The 17788-nt window shown below is 40.4% G+C and overlaps 1 protein-coding gene across 4 annotated transcripts in view; it reads left to right on the top strand.

Moving 5' to 3' along the window:
- Nucleotides 1–17788, top strand: part of MYRIP (myosin VIIA and Rab interacting protein) — a 225352-nt gene that overhangs the window by 171311 nt on the left and 36253 nt on the right. For all 4 annotated transcript variants that reach the window (XM_086614713.1, XM_086614712.1, XM_086614711.1 and 1 more), the window contains 5 exons: nt 626–706; nt 1322–1419; nt 1735–1815; nt 3384–3533; nt 16646–16823. In XM_086614713.1, the coding sequence (XP_086470839.1) occupies nt 626–706; nt 1322–1419; nt 1735–1815; nt 3384–3533; nt 16646–16823 (588 nt within the window). The remainder of the gene's footprint in view (nt 1–625; nt 707–1321; nt 1420–1734; nt 1816–3383; nt 3534–16645; nt 16824–17788) is intronic.

The raw sequence follows: 17788 nt of genomic DNA, 5'->3' as shown, positions 1-17788 counted from the left end.
ATGGATCCTTCAGAACTTTAATACAATGTGTGGCTTTTACTTAAGCTGTAGTCTCACTGAATTTGTCCTTGAATGGAAGTGAGAACAATACGATGATGAGCTGCAGTGGCATGTGCACTCTCTGTGAGACCTTTCTAAGGGAGACCTTTGAGTCTAAATGTCATTGCTAACTTTCTTCTACTCTCCATGTGACTGTTCAGTAAACCTTTTGTTCCCTTTGAAGATAAATACTAGTATAAGTGTCCGAGTTTTGGCTTATTTATACAGTATTGCCCTTTAAAATTTAGAATCTATTTCAACCCTAAATGTCATATTAAAAGCAAATTCCCCATGCTTAACTTCTACCATGTAAGTTTTATACCTAGTAGCTTCTGCCTCTCTCTCTTATTTACCGTACAAATAGTTTTCTCGATCCAAAATGAATGAGAGGCCTTTCGTATAAAAGCAGTCATGTTTTGTACAAAAGCTGTTGCAATCAGGGTTTATACCAAAGGCAGGAGGAGTTTTCCAGTTATCCCTCTTTGTGTGTAGTGCCACCATATCTTGAGTGAATATTCTAATCTAATAATGCCTCTGCTTTTAATGGGTACTTTCACTAACATGCGGTACTGTCTTTTTTGAGCAGAAGGAGGTTTTTTTGAAGGAAGCTTTGAAAATGAAGGAAGCATTTGTGGCAGTGACTCTACATTCTACCGACAGACAGAAGGTATGCTGCTAAAAACTCATTCGGTTAAAACATGGTCCTTACACTTTGCATTACTGGACAGATAACCTAGAGTGCTGGTAAGTCTTGTTCGTGGATCTAACAATCTTGTAGCTGAAACGTTTAGCAAGACACTAAAAATCCATTGTGTACCATGCTGGGATATCTTGCTTCAGTGTTCCAGCTAATACACACTTATTCTAATGTGATTTTCTTAATGTTCAGTTTTTGTTGCTTCTCTCACATTTCCTTTCCTATGCTTATGTATTTTTTTCATTCTCTCTCATATTCTGTTGGTGTTCATAGGAAGCTTACAAGTTTTCTTCCTATGATTTCCTCGTAATTATTTTGCTGGATTCTAAAATAAGCAATATAGAAATACTGTGTTTTATTGTATTTAATATTTACATTTAAGAAGTAACATAGAGCTTGAGACAAATTTCTCTGTCTTATGGTGTTTATTTCACTGTGCATGATTCTGGATTGAGGAAATGAACTTTATCATGAGCAACCTAAGATTTGAATGTATGTCCAGAATATGAGTCTGAAGTTTGGAGCTCATTATGCAAAACATACATGTATAAGGAACATGGTGGTTTTATCTTATTCTTCACCTAGGACACAGCATGATGGATACCCTTGCTGTGGCCTTACGTGTTGCAGAGGAAGCAGTGGAAGAAGCTATTTCTAAGGCAGAAACCTACAGTGACAGCCTGGTAACATTAAAAAAAAAAAAAGTATTAAGTAGAACAATTGTGTTTCTTTTTATTTGGGTAGTGATAAAAAAACAAGTAGATACAAAAGAAGACATAAAGAAGTAGTGACTATCTCATGCCATACCTAAAAATTTGAGTGTGGGTTTTATGAACTTGTATCCAAGATGTGTATTGCAATGCAATGTAATGTACATACCTGTAATTTCTTCCCACGGTGCTAATAGGGCATATTACCCATTTCCTGATCTATACCATTTCTGTGGAAAGGCTATTTTTATGTTATTTTAGCAACTACAGATATCCGTTTTCATGCAGGACAAGCAGAATGAGGCTTGTTACTTGCAGGAGCACAAGGAAGACCTCATAGAAGAGCTGGCCACAACCATTGTGCAGAAGGTATGGCACGCATTTTTTTTCCCTAGCTTATTTAATAGCCGAAACACAATCCTTTAGTCCGGTGGTCTTTGACCCTGCTAACAGCAAAAATGATGACGCCAATGTAGAAAGTACAGATTAAATGACAAGTTGCAACTTCAGCTATCACGGTATAGGCTTAATCAGCTGCATCTGACAGAGAGATCAATTTATAAATAAGCTTAATCCAGTGCCTAAACTGATGGCCTACAGCCTCAGAGCTGAGAGGTACCACTCCCTCATATTTGTGATATCCTTGCTTGGAAGAGGAGGCCCCTGCCTGATAGAATTTGACATCTGTACTTCACTTCCCAAAAGGCATGAAGTTTGCCAACAAAAAGAAAGTGTGGCTCTTGACCATACCAATTCTACTGAACCCTGCATCTGCAACACATATAAAGAAATCATAGATCACTAAAATAGAATTATTTTAACGATGCCGTGAGAGAGACACCCAAAAGATCACAGAACCCTCTGTGTGTCTGATTTATGTGGCTTTTTCCAGAAGGTCCATTTTTCTTCCTGCAGAGCTCACAGTTGACACTGACACAGCACTGAAATGGAGGGCCAGTGGGAATAAATACCTCTTGAGTTTGTCCGGATAGTCTAGAGCAAGGCAAGACAAGCATGAGCAGAGTGCTGCTGAGCTCCTATGATCAGTAAAGTAACCACTCTACTCTCCCTCCATGTGAACTAAGCCAATTGCCACATCTGTGTCTGGGATGTGGCTTTTAAAAATGTATGGAAGAGGAAAATGTTGTTTATAAGGCTATGAAGAAAAGCCATGAGGGGCAGCAGCTCAACGGAAAATTATCTGCCTTCTTTTTTAATAGGGATGTTAGAAGATTAATTCTGCTTATCAAGTCTTTGATAGTCCAGAGCCTATCTCAGCCAAGCTTGAATTGCTACTGCTTTTGTCAAAAAGCTGCCTAACAAGATCTTTAATGCCATAGAATATTATTCTGTAGATATTTTAAGAAAAGTTGTGGAAATAAAGTGTAGCAGGATATAATCTGTCAGCGTAGGGAGACAGGTAATCTATATGATCTTCTCTCTTAAGACTATGTAGATTTTCAGAAACAAAAATAATGTTTTTTGTGAGTCTAGACACTCAAGACCTCATTGTTTTAGTAGAAACATGTCTAGATGCCATGGGAGCCTTTGAAATTCTCCCCCTAACTACTGTTTTATGTTTCTTTGCAAACATTCTTGTCTGAGAAGATACTTGATAGATACTGCTAATGTTTAAAGTGTTACTGTGGGAACAGGTTTCCGTGTTTATTTAATTAATTTCTGATGTTCCTACAGGTACTGATTATGATTTATTGTATCAATGTGAGCAGTATGACTTAAGATGAGAAGAAATGCATGCAGGTTGTCAGAATCGTCCTTGCATGAACTGAAGCAAAAGCAAAGGGAAACTCAAATGTTCCTCCTAGGCAATTCGCCTTGAGACAGGGTTAATGTAGTTTTTCTCCATACGGCTCGGACAGTGTTTTCCAAGCACCCTTTTCTTCTCCCCTCCCACTCTCTGTCCCCCTGCCTTGCAGATCATGAAGAAGCAGAAAAGCAAGACTGAGCAGGCTGAGGCTGACTTTGAATGGCCACCATCCAGGAGCAGCGGCCTGGCGTCTGTCGCTGTCTCAGATCAGAGCATGCTGACTTTTCCAGGGAGCCGCAGGGGGTCCTACACGTTATGGGTGAGTGACTTAGCACAACTATTGATGTTTTCTGCTGCACAAAAGTGGAAGATTGAAATCATGCTTAAGTATACTCACTGTCTGGAATGGTATGCAGAGACTTGCAGAGAACAAGCATTAAACCTATGTCTGGACAAACTGTCACTCAGTTGCATACTTTCCTTGCATGTCATAGGCCGTGGAAGTACATCACAGACATTGTGTTGTATTGGTGGGTGTGTTGGGGAGGACTAAGTTTGTGATATGAGCAATCTCACTTCTTGATTTGAATGCTAACAAGACTCAGTGCCTCAGTGTGTTTATTCCTTAAAACAGTTTTTATGCTCACTTATTTGGATTTTTGCTGAATATTACATTTTCTTTTGTACAATGTCAGATTTCGGTGATGTTTTTTTTTCTCCTTAGCCATGTTAAAGAAAATAGCCACCACCAACAACAAAAAAGTAAACCCAACTGTAGAGCACCATTTATGTCTTACACTAAAGAGTATTTCCTCCTTTTTTCACTTATTTCTCAGCACAATACCTTTAGCTCCTGCTATAAAGCTGAAGAAAATCTGACAAGCTGCATTAGTAACATTTTAAGAAGAGCAGCAAGGGAAAAGAAGTGAAAATAAGCTATAGGCTTGGATAGGCTATTTCACAGTCAGAGAAAGAGGACAGTGACAGATGAGTTCCAGTGCATTTTGATGATAGTGCTTTAAGCTGCTGCTCCCAAGTGTCCTGCTACTGCACCAGTAACCACCTCTCCACCACTGAGCAGAACCACCAGAACTGAACGTGTGCTGTACCTTAGTTCCCAGCTAAGTTTTCTAGCGTATACTGCCAGTGAAAATAAATTTATGGCAAAATGTAAGACTGTGGGCCAGAATTGCTGAGATACAGACTTACATTCTCATCCCTCACCTATTTCCAAATTGAACGAGTAATGCCTTTAAGCTGCTGCTGTTAACTAAGTGATCACAAGTCAGGGCAGCGTGTTTAAGCACTTTGTTCTGTAGCTCCTAGGCAACTTGCTTGTGGAATGTAAGAGCCAGGAAAGGAAGAGTTAATTTTGTGTCTGACTCAACTGAGTTTCCTTTCTGGAGTTTAAGGACAGGACCTAGGGGAGCATACTGTTCAAATCCTCAGTTATTACACCAGAAACCTGTTTTTGTTCTGCATTTGGAGAGTGAAGCTTGAACTCAACACATTTGGAATTCTGTTCTGAAGTAAAAAATTTGAGCCCAGAATTTTCGCCAGAGGGAGATTCATTGGTTTGAGAAATAGTAGAAATGTCATGCTAAGGTGAGAAAAGCCACAACGAACAGCTTCAGAACTTCTGCAGCCATCAGTCAGTACTAGAGATCCAGATGTGTACAGTGCTTTATAAGGAATTCCTACCTCTTATCAGGGTGTTTCACTACATTTGTCACCGTTTGGTCCAATTCTCTTCCCACAGTGTGTTAAGGAACACAAACGAATTTGGCCATCTGATCTGGATTCTCTCATCCCTCCCATAAATTCAATTTCTGCCTTTTTCTTTGCTAAGTTTGTTTTATTGTTTTATTTTTTCCTTTGAAGTGCACATGTGTTTATTTTTGCTTTGCTTTGAATAGTGGAGAATTTTCTCGGTATAACCAGACATCCTTGGAAAGGTAGCATAGCTCCAGTTGCTCCTATAGCTAATATATTTACAGTTATTTTAGCCTATTCAGCTCGCAGAAATAAAGTCATAGAAGCTCTAACAAAGAGTCTACTAGAAAGCATACTGAAAGGCAATTTGTGCAGAGCAAACATAGAGCAGTTACAGCCTGCTCAACTCTCATTAATTGTAGTGGAACAACCCAAATTCCTTTTCCTGAGCTTGCTTTCCATTCAACTTTGCTTTCGTTCAGCTACAATTGATAAGCATGTATCTGTCAGCAGATTGGGAGGATTAAACTGCATCAGTTTCTCCTCTTTATATCATTTGAGAAAGTTACCTTTTCTGCCAAAAGAATTACAATATTTTTTTGCTTTCTAAAACAAAACTTAGCTTCTACAGAAGCTGGCAGAGAGGCCCTATAGCCATATGTCCTTTATAGGCAAAGCTCTTTACTCCCTTCCAGGTGGATTTTGAAACTCTTGAGTCCAAGCTTGTAGCAGCAAATCCTAATGGGCTCCATCCACTGCAACAAGTAAAGTTTTCATATTTCCTAACTGATCACATTATGTTGACCAAAAAACCCCAAACTCTTGATTTATGTACACATCCTACCATTGAGCTGTGTGTGTTGGTTTAGTTTGACCAGAGGTCTGCCTGTAACAATAAAAACCTTTTCTTACTGGTACATGCCACAGCTAACAAGGGGGCTCTTGCTACAGATTTATTAGGGTAGGTGTTCTTAGTGTAACCAAGGTTTTTGTAGACACAGTATGTGGCCATAACAACCCCAAAGGAAGCTAAAAATAGACGTGCATTTTTTTCTGTCAAAGCTACCCAAGTTGACTATTACTGGGTTAGAGTTATGTACGTGAACTTATTTTCCAATAAGGATTATTTAAGTAGAGCTTCCTCTCCTTAAGACTTTGTTACCTGGCAAACAAATTAGTACTTGAAGCAAGCAAAAGAAGGATAGATTAAATAAAAGGAAAGAAGAAACATGATTAACAGACAGACAGCCATGCAGAGGGAAGGCAGGTGATAGCAAATCTTAAGGCAGTTTGGATTTCATAATTTAAAATGGAAATTTATCTTAGAGCAAGTATTTTTATTTGGCTTCGGTGTAGAAGATAACACATGCAGTTTCTCTAGCACAATACAGCTAGTAGCATTCAGTTACTTAGGGCGGTTGCATGCTATAACACTGGCCTTTAGAAACTCATGTTTATCATTGCATTGCATTTTATTACCAAAGTCACTTGCTTACAGTGTCAGGGAGAGCTGTAATAATCCCATATAACTGTGTGGTTATATCTGCCAAGCAATTTTTCTCTTAATCACAGCTATTTGTGTGTAGCTCATCCATATCAGCCAGAAACTTCCAGTGGGCTCTGGAAGCCCTGCATTACCTCCCTGCTCATGCCTCTTTGTAGTACGAAGTAAATATTGTATGCAAAGAACTTGAGCTGTATAAACCGGGGACAGAGACCAACTGCATGAGACCTGTTTGATTGGAGCAAAATCTATTGATCTTCATATTGAGGAACACAAACACACATGGTATCTCCCTGAAATATATTATTGATTGTTTAACTGCAGTACTATAATGTGGTAGTAGCTAGAGATATTGTCTTTTCCTTTTTTTCCTCCGAGATTTCTTTGAGATCCCTTGCTCGTGCTAAAAATAGTGATACAAGGCCGAATATTTTATTTCCTCATCTCATAAAAAGAGATGGATGGCACCATCTGTTTCTCATTACCCATAAGCAAAGGCAGTACAACATTGGGATAGGAGGAGCTTAGAGCAGTGGGTGGGTGCTTCTCTGCTCTCTCAGTCCATTTTCATCCCCCATACATCACTGCCAGCAAGAGCAAACGACTAGTTGGCATGTTGCATCCCATTTAAACACTGATGGAGTGCAGGCATGCTGGTGTGTTCTGAGTGCTGTATTAGTGGTCTTTATTTTACAGCTAAAAGATTGCATATATAAACAGAAGCTCATCCATAATTTATAGTATATAAAACAGCTAGGGATATAGGGAAAAGGAGGATTTCATTAAATACGCATTATGATGCACCTCAGGGGAAGCAGAAATTTACTGGTTAAGCTAATTGTAAGGTCCACAGTGTACCAACAGTTGTTCAGGGTTTTTTGGATTTTTTTTCCCTTTGGTTTGTTTTAAAGAGAAATAAGGTTCCACAAGCCTGAGGTCCCAACACTGCTTTGGAAATCACTGGAGGTTTTGCAGGTGTTCTATACTTTTCAGGATTTGTCCCAAACAAATATTTGAAGAAAACCTTTTTGAGGAGTAATCCTGTTTAGCAGTCATACAACACAGTGGCAGAGCTGCTTCAGATGATGGAGGCATAACACTGTAGGAAGTTGATTCCAACTGACATTGGTTCTTTCCTGTCGACAACTCTGTATCAGAAGCGTTGTATTTTTGTCTAATTAATAAATGTGCCATGTCATAGAGAAGCTGAAACTTTTAGCTTTTATACATGAGCTGGGATCAGAAGGTTGCACAGAGTTTATTGCTAGGACCTGCTTCCAATGAGGCAGGTGTGCATTTATGCAGAAGCCCATCATCTGGATCCTGATGGGTTATTTACTATCTTGTTTCCTTCTAGAAGAAGCCAACTGCAGCACTATTCTTCTCTGCACAGAATGGGAAAGAAAGTATACTTTGAGATGGAGAAGCTCTTGGTACTTTAGAAAATAATGGGTCTTTTTTTTATTAATATTTATTATGAGAAGATCCAACTTTCTCTAAGTACTTTCCAGGTTACAAATCTTACTGTCATCTGCGGACTTTGCAAGTGTAACATTGTGGTCTCACTGCAAAAGTGATCTGGATTTCAGATCAAGACAGCCCTGTCCAGAGCAATCTGGCTGATTTCCCTTCTTCCAGTGCAGCAGAAGGATGGGATACAACTGCTTTTGCAATTGGGACTCAGCAATTAGTACCACTTTTTAAGGCTTCAGGTGGCTAAATAACCAGTGCAAGGGTAAACATGGCAGCATTGTTCTTTTAAAGTTTTTTGTATAGTTTTAGTTTGTTTGAGATGTGTCTTTAGCAGAGGATTGCTGCATTTGACTAACATTCAAGAAGACAGTTTTGGATGCTAGATACATGATCAAGTCCATGCAGGCCTAAATTCAGCTGAATTACACTTGCTGACAGCAAACCAAGATAGATTTTAAGGCATGAAAGGGAGTAGGAGAGAAGACAGGGAAGGGTGATCATTTTATAATATTATTTTCCAAATAATTTAGATCATATGTTGTTCTTTCAGCTTTATTTTGTTTTAAAGATGTTATCCTAGTACACTGCTGGGTATCACGAAGCTTTAAGGTCTAACTTAAAACCTGTGATGCTCACAGGTATGCTGCCTGACAAATTTTACTTTATTTTTAGATGGATTCAGGGTGTATATCGTCACAGCGAGAAGCAAGCGAACACAGAACACTTAAGGCTTCCTCTGTCAAGTGGGTGTTTGAGTAGGAGATGCAGTGATTCACTCTGATGGGCAAGTGCACTACTGAGCACAACTTTGTAGGCAAGAGTCAGAATGGGACATGCATGGGGCACTGAGCAACCTAGAAATCAATGAAAATAGTGTAATCATGTACAGTAAAGAGTATTCTCTTGGGGAAAAAAAAAAGTGAGTTTATGTGGGAGGCTGGAATTAAACTTGAGATGAAAATGCCAGCTCACCTCCTTCCCCTACCCCTTTATACACATGCACTCTCTCAGTCAGGTACATATTGCCCTACACCAGAACAGGGATCTGGCCTTTGCAGTTGCTCAGCTTTCTCATCTGTAAATAATACAGTAATACTGTCATCGCAGGATACTAACTGAGCTCTCAGTACCTTCAAATGAAAGGTGTTGCACAACAGGGAAGCATCTGCACTGTTTGGTTTTTTAAATGGATGTAATAGAATATTCCAAGTTCAGGAGGAGGGAAAAAGAATGGGCTACGAGGGAACATACGAGAAACAGTAACAGCTAAATGAACAAGGGTACCTGTAAGTACAGTTGCATTGGTACATCTACCCTCTATTCCTGTCAAAGCACATAATAATTGATTTACTACAAACTTCTATAGATGTCTTCACATAAATCCATTACACTGATGAACTATTTTATTCTATTTTATGCTCCTAGCACTTTCCTAAATTGTTAGCCCCGTAAGTACAATAAAAGGATGTTTAGTTTATACTCATCTTCTGGAAGCGATATTTACATAACCCCTATTACTAGCTTGCAAATCCCTTGCAGCCAAAGCAGTAGAATTTTCACATGTGGGGCCTACTGACTCTTTGGGGTGAGGAGGGAAGTCATAGAATCATAGAATGATTTGAGTTGGAAGGGACCTTAAAGATCATTTAGTTTCAACCCCCCTGCCCTGGGCAGGGACATCTTCACTAGATCAGGTTGCTCAAAGCTTCATCCAAGCTGGCCTTGAAGAAGTCCCTCAAACACTATGGATTATACTTCTGTGTGGGGATGAGTAGAGCTGCTTCATGCTCAGCAGCAATGGGTTTGTTGGGGAATCACCTCCCACCTCTCTTCTTTGCAACCAATCTCTGGATCCTCAAGGTCAACTAATCCAAAGTGAAACAAAATAAATGCATACCCAAATGTGGCTCTACGTATTATGACACAGCTGTGAAATTCATTCTGCCAACAGACCTGACTAACCGAGCGTTATCTTTGTACTTCTTTTAAAGGAACAATGCTTTTAAGAGGATCAGCTGCCTGACAGGCCAGTAGAAGGGTGGCAAGCCCACCTAAAGCGCAGCTGGGCTGTATCTGTGTCACTAGTGAACAGCAAGCCAACTTGCGTGGACCCTGGAAGGATGGATGCTCTAAGGCTTTTGCAGGAGAGGGAGCAGTCATCTTTGCTTTCTCCCAGTTGATTATTCAAACGTTTGCCCTCATGGCTGTTATATCCTAACCAGGGTTTAGGTCAGGGAGTGAAGAAGGGAGGGTTTTTTTTTTTTCAATTTAGTGTGAAAATCTCCCATTCATCTGCCTGTTCTTGCCCTTTTTCGGAAGCCATAGTGTTGTTAGCAGATACTTTGCCACATACAAGATTAACTAAGGAACAGATGCTTGAAACCCTTGGTATTTCACTCCCACTGCTGAATGTCTGGACTGCATACATTTGAGCAGAGCGAAAATCACTTCCAGGGATAAATAGGCTGTGGCAGTGGCAGCGTGCACAAGCTCATACTGTCTCCTTCCTGGTGTGGGAGTTTGCTTACCAAAGGATGCATTAGCTGTTGATGCTTAGGGATTGCTGCTGTATTTGCTTAGGTGGGTGGGACCTGCTGGTTCTGTCTGTGCATCGATGGTGTTCACAGAGCTCAGATGAGAAGCGGGTGAGGGTTTTTGCTGCACCACTAGCAAGCGTAGCTGTAGAATTTGTGGATGAGGAGAAGGTTGCATTTAAGTCATCTGTGTTTGTGCTGTCAATTCTAGGCTGCTTCCCTGAATAAACAAGACAGGCTTCAAAGCCCAAATTAACAGCTGCCCCATAGGTCAGAGCTTGCACAGCATGGGACTTTGCTGCCCAGATCCAGAGATGCCCTCCCTGCCCTCAGCCCCTGTGTTGAGGTCTCAATGCCTGCAAGGGCTCCTACTGTGTTGACCCTGCAGCTGCCTTACCCTTGTGGCACCCAGGGTTCTCAGACCCTCCTGAAGCTGGGAGAGTCCTTGATCTACTCTAAATAAGTGCAGAATAAATTACAGCTTTACTAGTTAAACCAGACCAACAAAATAGGAGGGAAGTGAGGAGAAAAACACGCGTGACCTGGAATATCCTGTGTAGAGTTCAGTCAGTTGCTTTTGAGAAATATTTTGAATCATCTCTTTGGCTTCTCTTTAGAAGAAAGAGGAATTACCCACACTCTTTCATCTTTTGAGGAATGTAGCACGAAATCTTGATATTGTCTCTCTAAACAATATGCAGACATTTAAGAGAGATATTCAAGGTAAAGAATCCATAGATCATCAATGTTAGACTTAATATTCACAAGTGTGTTTTATAAAAGTTGTTCTTGCTTTCAGTTGCTTGTTTTGTTTCTATTTATGTAGTATTCAGAAGCATGAACTTGTAAATTGTTATAGAGAGAAGATGAAATATTTATATTTATTAAGTAATAGGAGACATTGTATGTGATTACTTTTTATTCACTCCTTCCTTCTTTAATCTTCAGAAACCACGTTGCCTTTTTTTTTTTCCCTGAAGGCAAGCAATGAAACTAGACTGTACATGCAAAAACTATTCCTTTTAATGCTAGCCCAGTACAAGATGAAGGCTGATTTCTCTCCATCCAGACATTATAACTATGCAGCAGAAATCCCCCAAAGAGGGGATAGAAAAACCCAAGAGTATAATAATGTGTCTGCAATTTTTCTTTGAAACAAACATCTCTCAGCAGATGCCAGTAGGCAGGATTCGGTGGGGAACCCATCTAAGTAAAGTGTTTGGAAATACTTGTCAATAATGTAAGTATATTTTGCAAGCTGTGCTGTACTGCATAGCAAACCAGTGTGCAGCACATGCCTCCAAGGGAGAAGAGTGTGCAAGGAACTTAGAGAATGACCCATTTGCTTGCAATGCCATCTGCTGATGTACTAATTTATTGCAGAAAATAGCAGTTGCAGTACCTTAGCGACTGCAAACATACAGGGCAGCGTTGTCATTCATCACAAATAAATACACCTAAAATAGCACCTGGCTGACAAGTTTTTTGGCTGAAGAACCAGAACTTCTGGTTAGAAAAGGTGCTGGTAGCTTTAGCGGAGAGGGAAGGGTCGTCTTGACCTCTCAAGTCTTTGTAAATCAGGACCAAAACTCCTACATTCCTGCCTCCTTTTGAAAATTATATTTAGGCTGCTGTATTATTTGGATACCTTTGGAAAATAGACTGGTTTGGTTCTTCTGCCCTGAGATCTTGTTGCTGTCCAAGTTGGTAGGCAGTTGGTAAAGACTCGGGGCCATGACTGCTCCATTTGATTACTAAATATCTCTTGTTCCAATGTGACCCAATCCAAGATCCTATTGGGGTAGCTGGCCTTACCTCTAGGACTGCCCTGCATCCATGCACGGGGAAACTTACATGGAGCACTGCCCCAGATAGGTTGCCCAGAGAAGTTGTGGATGCCTCATCCCTGGAAGTGTTCAAGGCCAGGTTGGATGAGGCTTTGAGCAACCTGGTCTAGTGGAAGGTGTCCCAGCCCATGGCAGGGGGGTTGGAACTAGATGATCTTTGAGGTCCCTTCCAACCCAAACCGTTCTATGATTCTCAATCCTATTCTCTTATATTCAGTGTTTTGCTTCCTATGCAAATGTCCACAGCAGAAAAACGTCCCCTGTGGATCTGCAGATGGACTGTTATCTTTGTGATGAAGGGAGGCACAAATGCAGCACAGTAATATGTGTTTCTGCTGCCTGCCACAGGTAAGCATGGCAGTGAAGTCAGCAGCATGGGCAGGCATGTACATAGGTTTGTAGCCCATGCTGAAGCCCACGCTGTAGCTGTAGGGCTGTTGAGTTAGTGGTGCCAGCTGAGTTGAAGTTGATGCAGGCATGCAGATGTGCCAGCCAAGATTAGAGCTGTTGCTGTGTAACCTCACACCAAATAACTAACTTCCTAATTTGCTCTTAATTGCAAAAGCAACCAAAAGAGGTCTTGAGTCATTTGTTTTTCCAATAGAGTCATCAGTCAGGCCAGTAATTGATTGGAGATAAATTTGTGGACAAACATTTGCTTTTGTGCTCTGAAAAAAATGGTCATGTTTATGCCAGTGTAGACTGATATGTTCTCATGCCAGGATATGCATCTGTCCTATTCTTCCAGCAGGCTTGGCTATTGACACTCATTTTTTGTATCATTGTCAGTGTTACCAGTGATTTGAACTGCTATTAGGGATGAATATTTACACTTTCTTTCCACCTGTATTTATCTGAGTAAAACACGGTTCTGTTATCTGTCTTTCCATCCTTATCTAAAAGTAACTTTTAGAACAAGAAATAATTTAATCCTCTAATTTTATTTATTCTTAATTGGAGCTTAGTGGAATGCTGTCACTTCTTGATCATTTAAATCTCTCCAGATACAAGAACTACAGAGAAGTACAAAAGTAGTAGTGAAGAGTGCTAGTTCAACAGTCTCTTCCAGTAGCATCATTTTATCCTTTTTCAGGATCTGAATGCAGGGGTGCAATCAAGCTGGTTTCGCTTCGCATTACTTTTCTTTCTGTGAGCCTTCTGTGACATTGAACCATCAGTGAGAAGAGGTGGTACTTCTGGCAGAGCAGTCCAAGACATATTTTTTCAAAAATTCACATAAGGCATAGAAAAAGGATGAGGATGGCCTCAAGCCAAGCTTTGGAGGCACCAAAAGCTTTTTCCCTTGCTTCATTTGGAGGCATTTTCCTGGGAATTAGCAGCAGTTCCTGCATGGTACCATTTTCCTGTTCTCCACAGAGAGCTGACAGGAACTGTGGAGAGCAGTTTCCCTCTGACCTGACCCAAAAGTTCCCAGCACACAATTTAAAAGAATCAGCTTGTTTTAGATAAGCTTGTTTGGATAATCTTATTTGAGATCCTAGGCTGCTGTACCACACAGGACTGTGTCTGCTTTCTTTGCTGAGCTTCCTTGGTTTTCAGTGCTTTTTGTCCATCAGGCCCTTCATGCTCGTCTTCTCCTTTTTAAATCCTTCAAGCTGTTGTATATCTTCTAGTCCTTCTGAAAGATGTATCTGCACTATAGTGTAGGTGCACCTGAGCTAGCTTTAAATTGCTCAGGCAGTGCTGGCAGCAGCATTTCTGCAGAAGCGTTGGGTCTGAGTGCAGGATTGCTGAGCTCCTTCAGCAGGTTTCACAGCCCGTGCCAAGCTCTGTGTTGCCAGGGCAGAGCTGCTGGCGGGTCTCAGGTTAGCTGAGAGCTCGGTGCAGACACTGCCATGGCTGCGACGCAGCCTTTACTGTGATGTTTGTGAAACAGCGAGTAGGCAGGTGAGAAGCTGCCGTTTAAACAAAACACCAGAAAAGCTGTCAAACCTACAGATTTTGCACAATAAGAAAAACTATCTTACTTTCACTGTCTGAGCCCAGGTTATCATTAAACAGACTATTTAAGTTTTTCCTGATTTTTTTTTTTTTCTTCTCCTTCTTATGATTCAGTTCTTTAAGTAATAAGGGAAATTTATTAAACTGTAGGATATTCCTTTTTGTGGGTTCTTCAGCATCTCTTATCTCTCTGCAATTGCCATATACGTGGGAAAAAAAATGTGCCCTGAGGGAATATTCTTGGTACTGTGAAAATAGTGACAGCCACAGCAACTTGCTGATTTCGGTGTGTAACAACTTTAACACAAAGATATCAGAGGATATGGCAGATGTGAACTGGACCCCATTTACTGTAATAATGAGAAGTTTTGTAGTTCTTGCTTTACAAAGAAGTGATGTGAGCCACATAACAGTTAAAACTTGTCATAGTTCAGGCTACAAATTTGTGGTAGAATTGTTTATATTGTCCATATATCCTGGCAGTATGAAATCAAAGTTAACGAGCAAATTTCTGTAGCAAAACTATATATATGCACCTGTCTGTATTGTGTTCAATTACTAACCCTTTTACAGGGTTAGGGAGTTAAAGAGGATTCAGATTATCTTGATCAGTTGAAGATCTAGTTTGAGGTTTGAAACAGCCTAAATATACACTTGAATGTAGCTGGTTTGTGGAAGTGACTCATCCGAAAGACTTCCCTATAATAAAAACATACAGCACTATGAGCTTATTTTTAGTAGTTCGTGTCACTGAATTTCAAAGGAAACACTCCGTTGCATCACATTAGGACCTGTGTCTTTGCATGGACAGGACTAACCAAGTTATGCGGTCATTGCAGTTACAGAAAATATTTGATTCTAGGGCAATAATTTTGGCTTTTCCTCCGAAGTTCGGGAGCCAAACTAAACCACGATGCTTGGTTGTGTTTCTTTTTACTGAATCTGTTGTGAAATCACACTGCTGAGCCAAGGATACAGGAAGATTTGTAGTTAATTAAATCTTCTGGCATGGTACAGGATCCCACACAGGAGGTTTTCAGGAGGTGCAGCCAGAAAAGGGTGTAAGTGTTGCTTTCAAGCCAGCAGCACTCCCAATGATCCTTATGCTGTCCTGGGAACTGAAGGGACTTGAAAATAACTGAAAGTCAAGTTATCCTTTTCCTCATCTGCACCAGTGCAAAGCAGAGCTCTGATGCAGGCAAAGACTGGCTTTTTTGAGATTAGCAACTTTAGTTAATTATTTTTAATTTGAACATCAGTTAAAATGTACGAAGATTTGAGAGTGCCAACTTCGCCTGCGTAAAGAAGCTGAGCCACTTGAAAGCATACTTCTTAATGAAACCTTGATGTATAACAGGCAGTCTTTTGCCGACTCTGTTATGAAGGCCAGGACAGAGGGTTTGAGTGGTAAAAAGTTATGGGAAAAAAGCTAATTGTCATTTGAAAAATGTGATTTTCTTTGCCATTCAAGCTTCCTGAGCACATACTGTCATCAAAGCAAAGTTAATAATTAAAAATAAAATAACTTGTGCTGCAGCAAAAGTGTCAGCCAGATGTTAAAACTTGGCTCAAGCTGCCGCTACCTTGTTTCTAGAATTATATATGTGATTTGGTATGTAAGAGTGAGTTCTGAGATCAGCAGGACACTACCAGCTTTCATAGTGTTTTAAAATCTGGCCAAATTTAAACATGACTTCCGTAACCGACCCGAGTGCCTAAGTCAAAACTAAAATGTCTGATCTATTTATGCAGATCCAAAGGACAGCACCTTCCCCACAGTAGTAATCAGAGCTCATTAGTGATTACAACAGTATTTTACCTCATTTTTACTTGAAATGTGACCCTGCTAGAAACCATTAGATGTGCAATTGTCTATAAAACTGCCCAGTGTACTGTGTGATGTGTATATCCTAGCAAACAAATGAATTCAGCATTAAAATCAGTTGAATTGCATATCTATTTCTGGGGAACAAGCTGTTTGTTTACTTTTTTTAAATTTTTTAATTCTGCAAATTGTTACACCAGATGGCCTGTTGAGCCAACAATAGATCATCATGTCTCACCACAATGGGATGTCTTTCTGGCGAGCTTGAGTCGAAGCTGTTAAATATCAGTCCTCACCAAGCACATACCTAACAACTTCACCTGAATTATTTCTTTCCATCTGGTCTGTGGTAGTGTAAACAATTTCCTGCCTCCTTGCATAGCATCTGCAATGTGCATAAATAAGTAATCTAGTGCTGAAACAATTATTTTGAACTCATTAAATTCCATTTCTGGATGCTAGCAGATTCCACACTTCCATGGGCAACTGAATACTCATACTAATTATGGTAAAGAGTTTGATAATTAAGTATTTCTATTTTTAAATTATGCTCTTTGACTTCTATTCCCACAGAGGTCTCAGTCTGCATTCTCCCTGGCTAGTGAAGATATGCCCAGTAAAGGACTAGACCCTGCATCGTCTGTGACTGAGGCTCTTTGGAAGCAGCAAAAAGGACAATTCAGGAAAGAGAAGGAACGCAAGCTCTCTGTGTTACCCAGCTGGAAAAGTGTGGACAGGCTAAATGAAACAAGTAAATATTTCTAGTACGACTATGATTCTTCTTTTGGTTCTCACTTGCATGTGGAATAAATACGACTTAAAGCAAGTACCATCACCAAGAAATTTCTGCAGACCTCAGTGTTTGCAGGGCTCACATGTAAAAATGTCTGTTTGGTGATGCTGGATGTCATGAATTCATTGGGCTGTGTCATTGTTTATCTTAGCTTTTTTTTCCCCCCAAGAAAAGATTCAAAATTTGGGCCTTTGGGGAGTTGATTTTGGACTGTTAGGAAACATTAAACATCTAATTTGGATGCATTTCAGAGCTTCTAAAACATAAGAACCCAAGGGCCCTGTGTTGTCACCTAGTTATCTGTCCTCCAGTTTAAAGAGTTTGCAGCTGCCCATAGTCTCCCTTCTGTTGCACAGTTAACTGTTCATGAGGTTACATAGTGAACCAAACAATGAAATAATTCACATTTAGGATTCCCCCCTGCACCTTTATTTTCAATTCCAATGAATTCACCAATGCAGTGTTCTGTGCAGCCCTACTAACTCCTGCTTTGACACAATTTTGAGGAAGCTATATGAGTAGGAACTTCACAGACCAGCAGGTCCCCTAGATCTGTGTCCTCTGTCTTTCTGTGCGTTAGGTATGGATGTGAATGTGTATGGTGAGTAGCTTCCCAAGTCAGCCCCATTCCTGAATCAGCACCCTGGGATAGAAGGCAATTCCTTGCTTGCTTCAAGATGACATTAAGTTCAGACTGTCATTGAAGAAGATAATTCCTGCTCTTGAAGGGGTCCCATTTCCACCGCCTGTCTTGTTCTGGCTGTAGTGTTCATGAAGCTACAGGAGCATAGCACCAGACAACTGCTGCACAGAAGAACTGGTTAGTTTTCATCCCCACAGCTGCACAAAGGGGAAAGGCTGAGCTGCTCACTGCAGCAGCAGCCCCTGGCCCCAGGTGATGTGGAACAGCAAAGCTAACATAT

Source organism: Tauraco erythrolophus, chromosome 7, assembly GCF_009769465.1.
Source record: "Tauraco erythrolophus isolate bTauEry1 chromosome 7, bTauEry1.pri, whole genome shotgun sequence".
In the NCBI taxonomy this organism is placed as follows: Eukaryota; Metazoa; Chordata; class Aves; order Musophagiformes; family Musophagidae; genus Tauraco; species Tauraco erythrolophus.
Note: the sequence above shows the minus strand (reverse complement) of the source record. Positions and strands in the feature narration are given on the sequence as shown.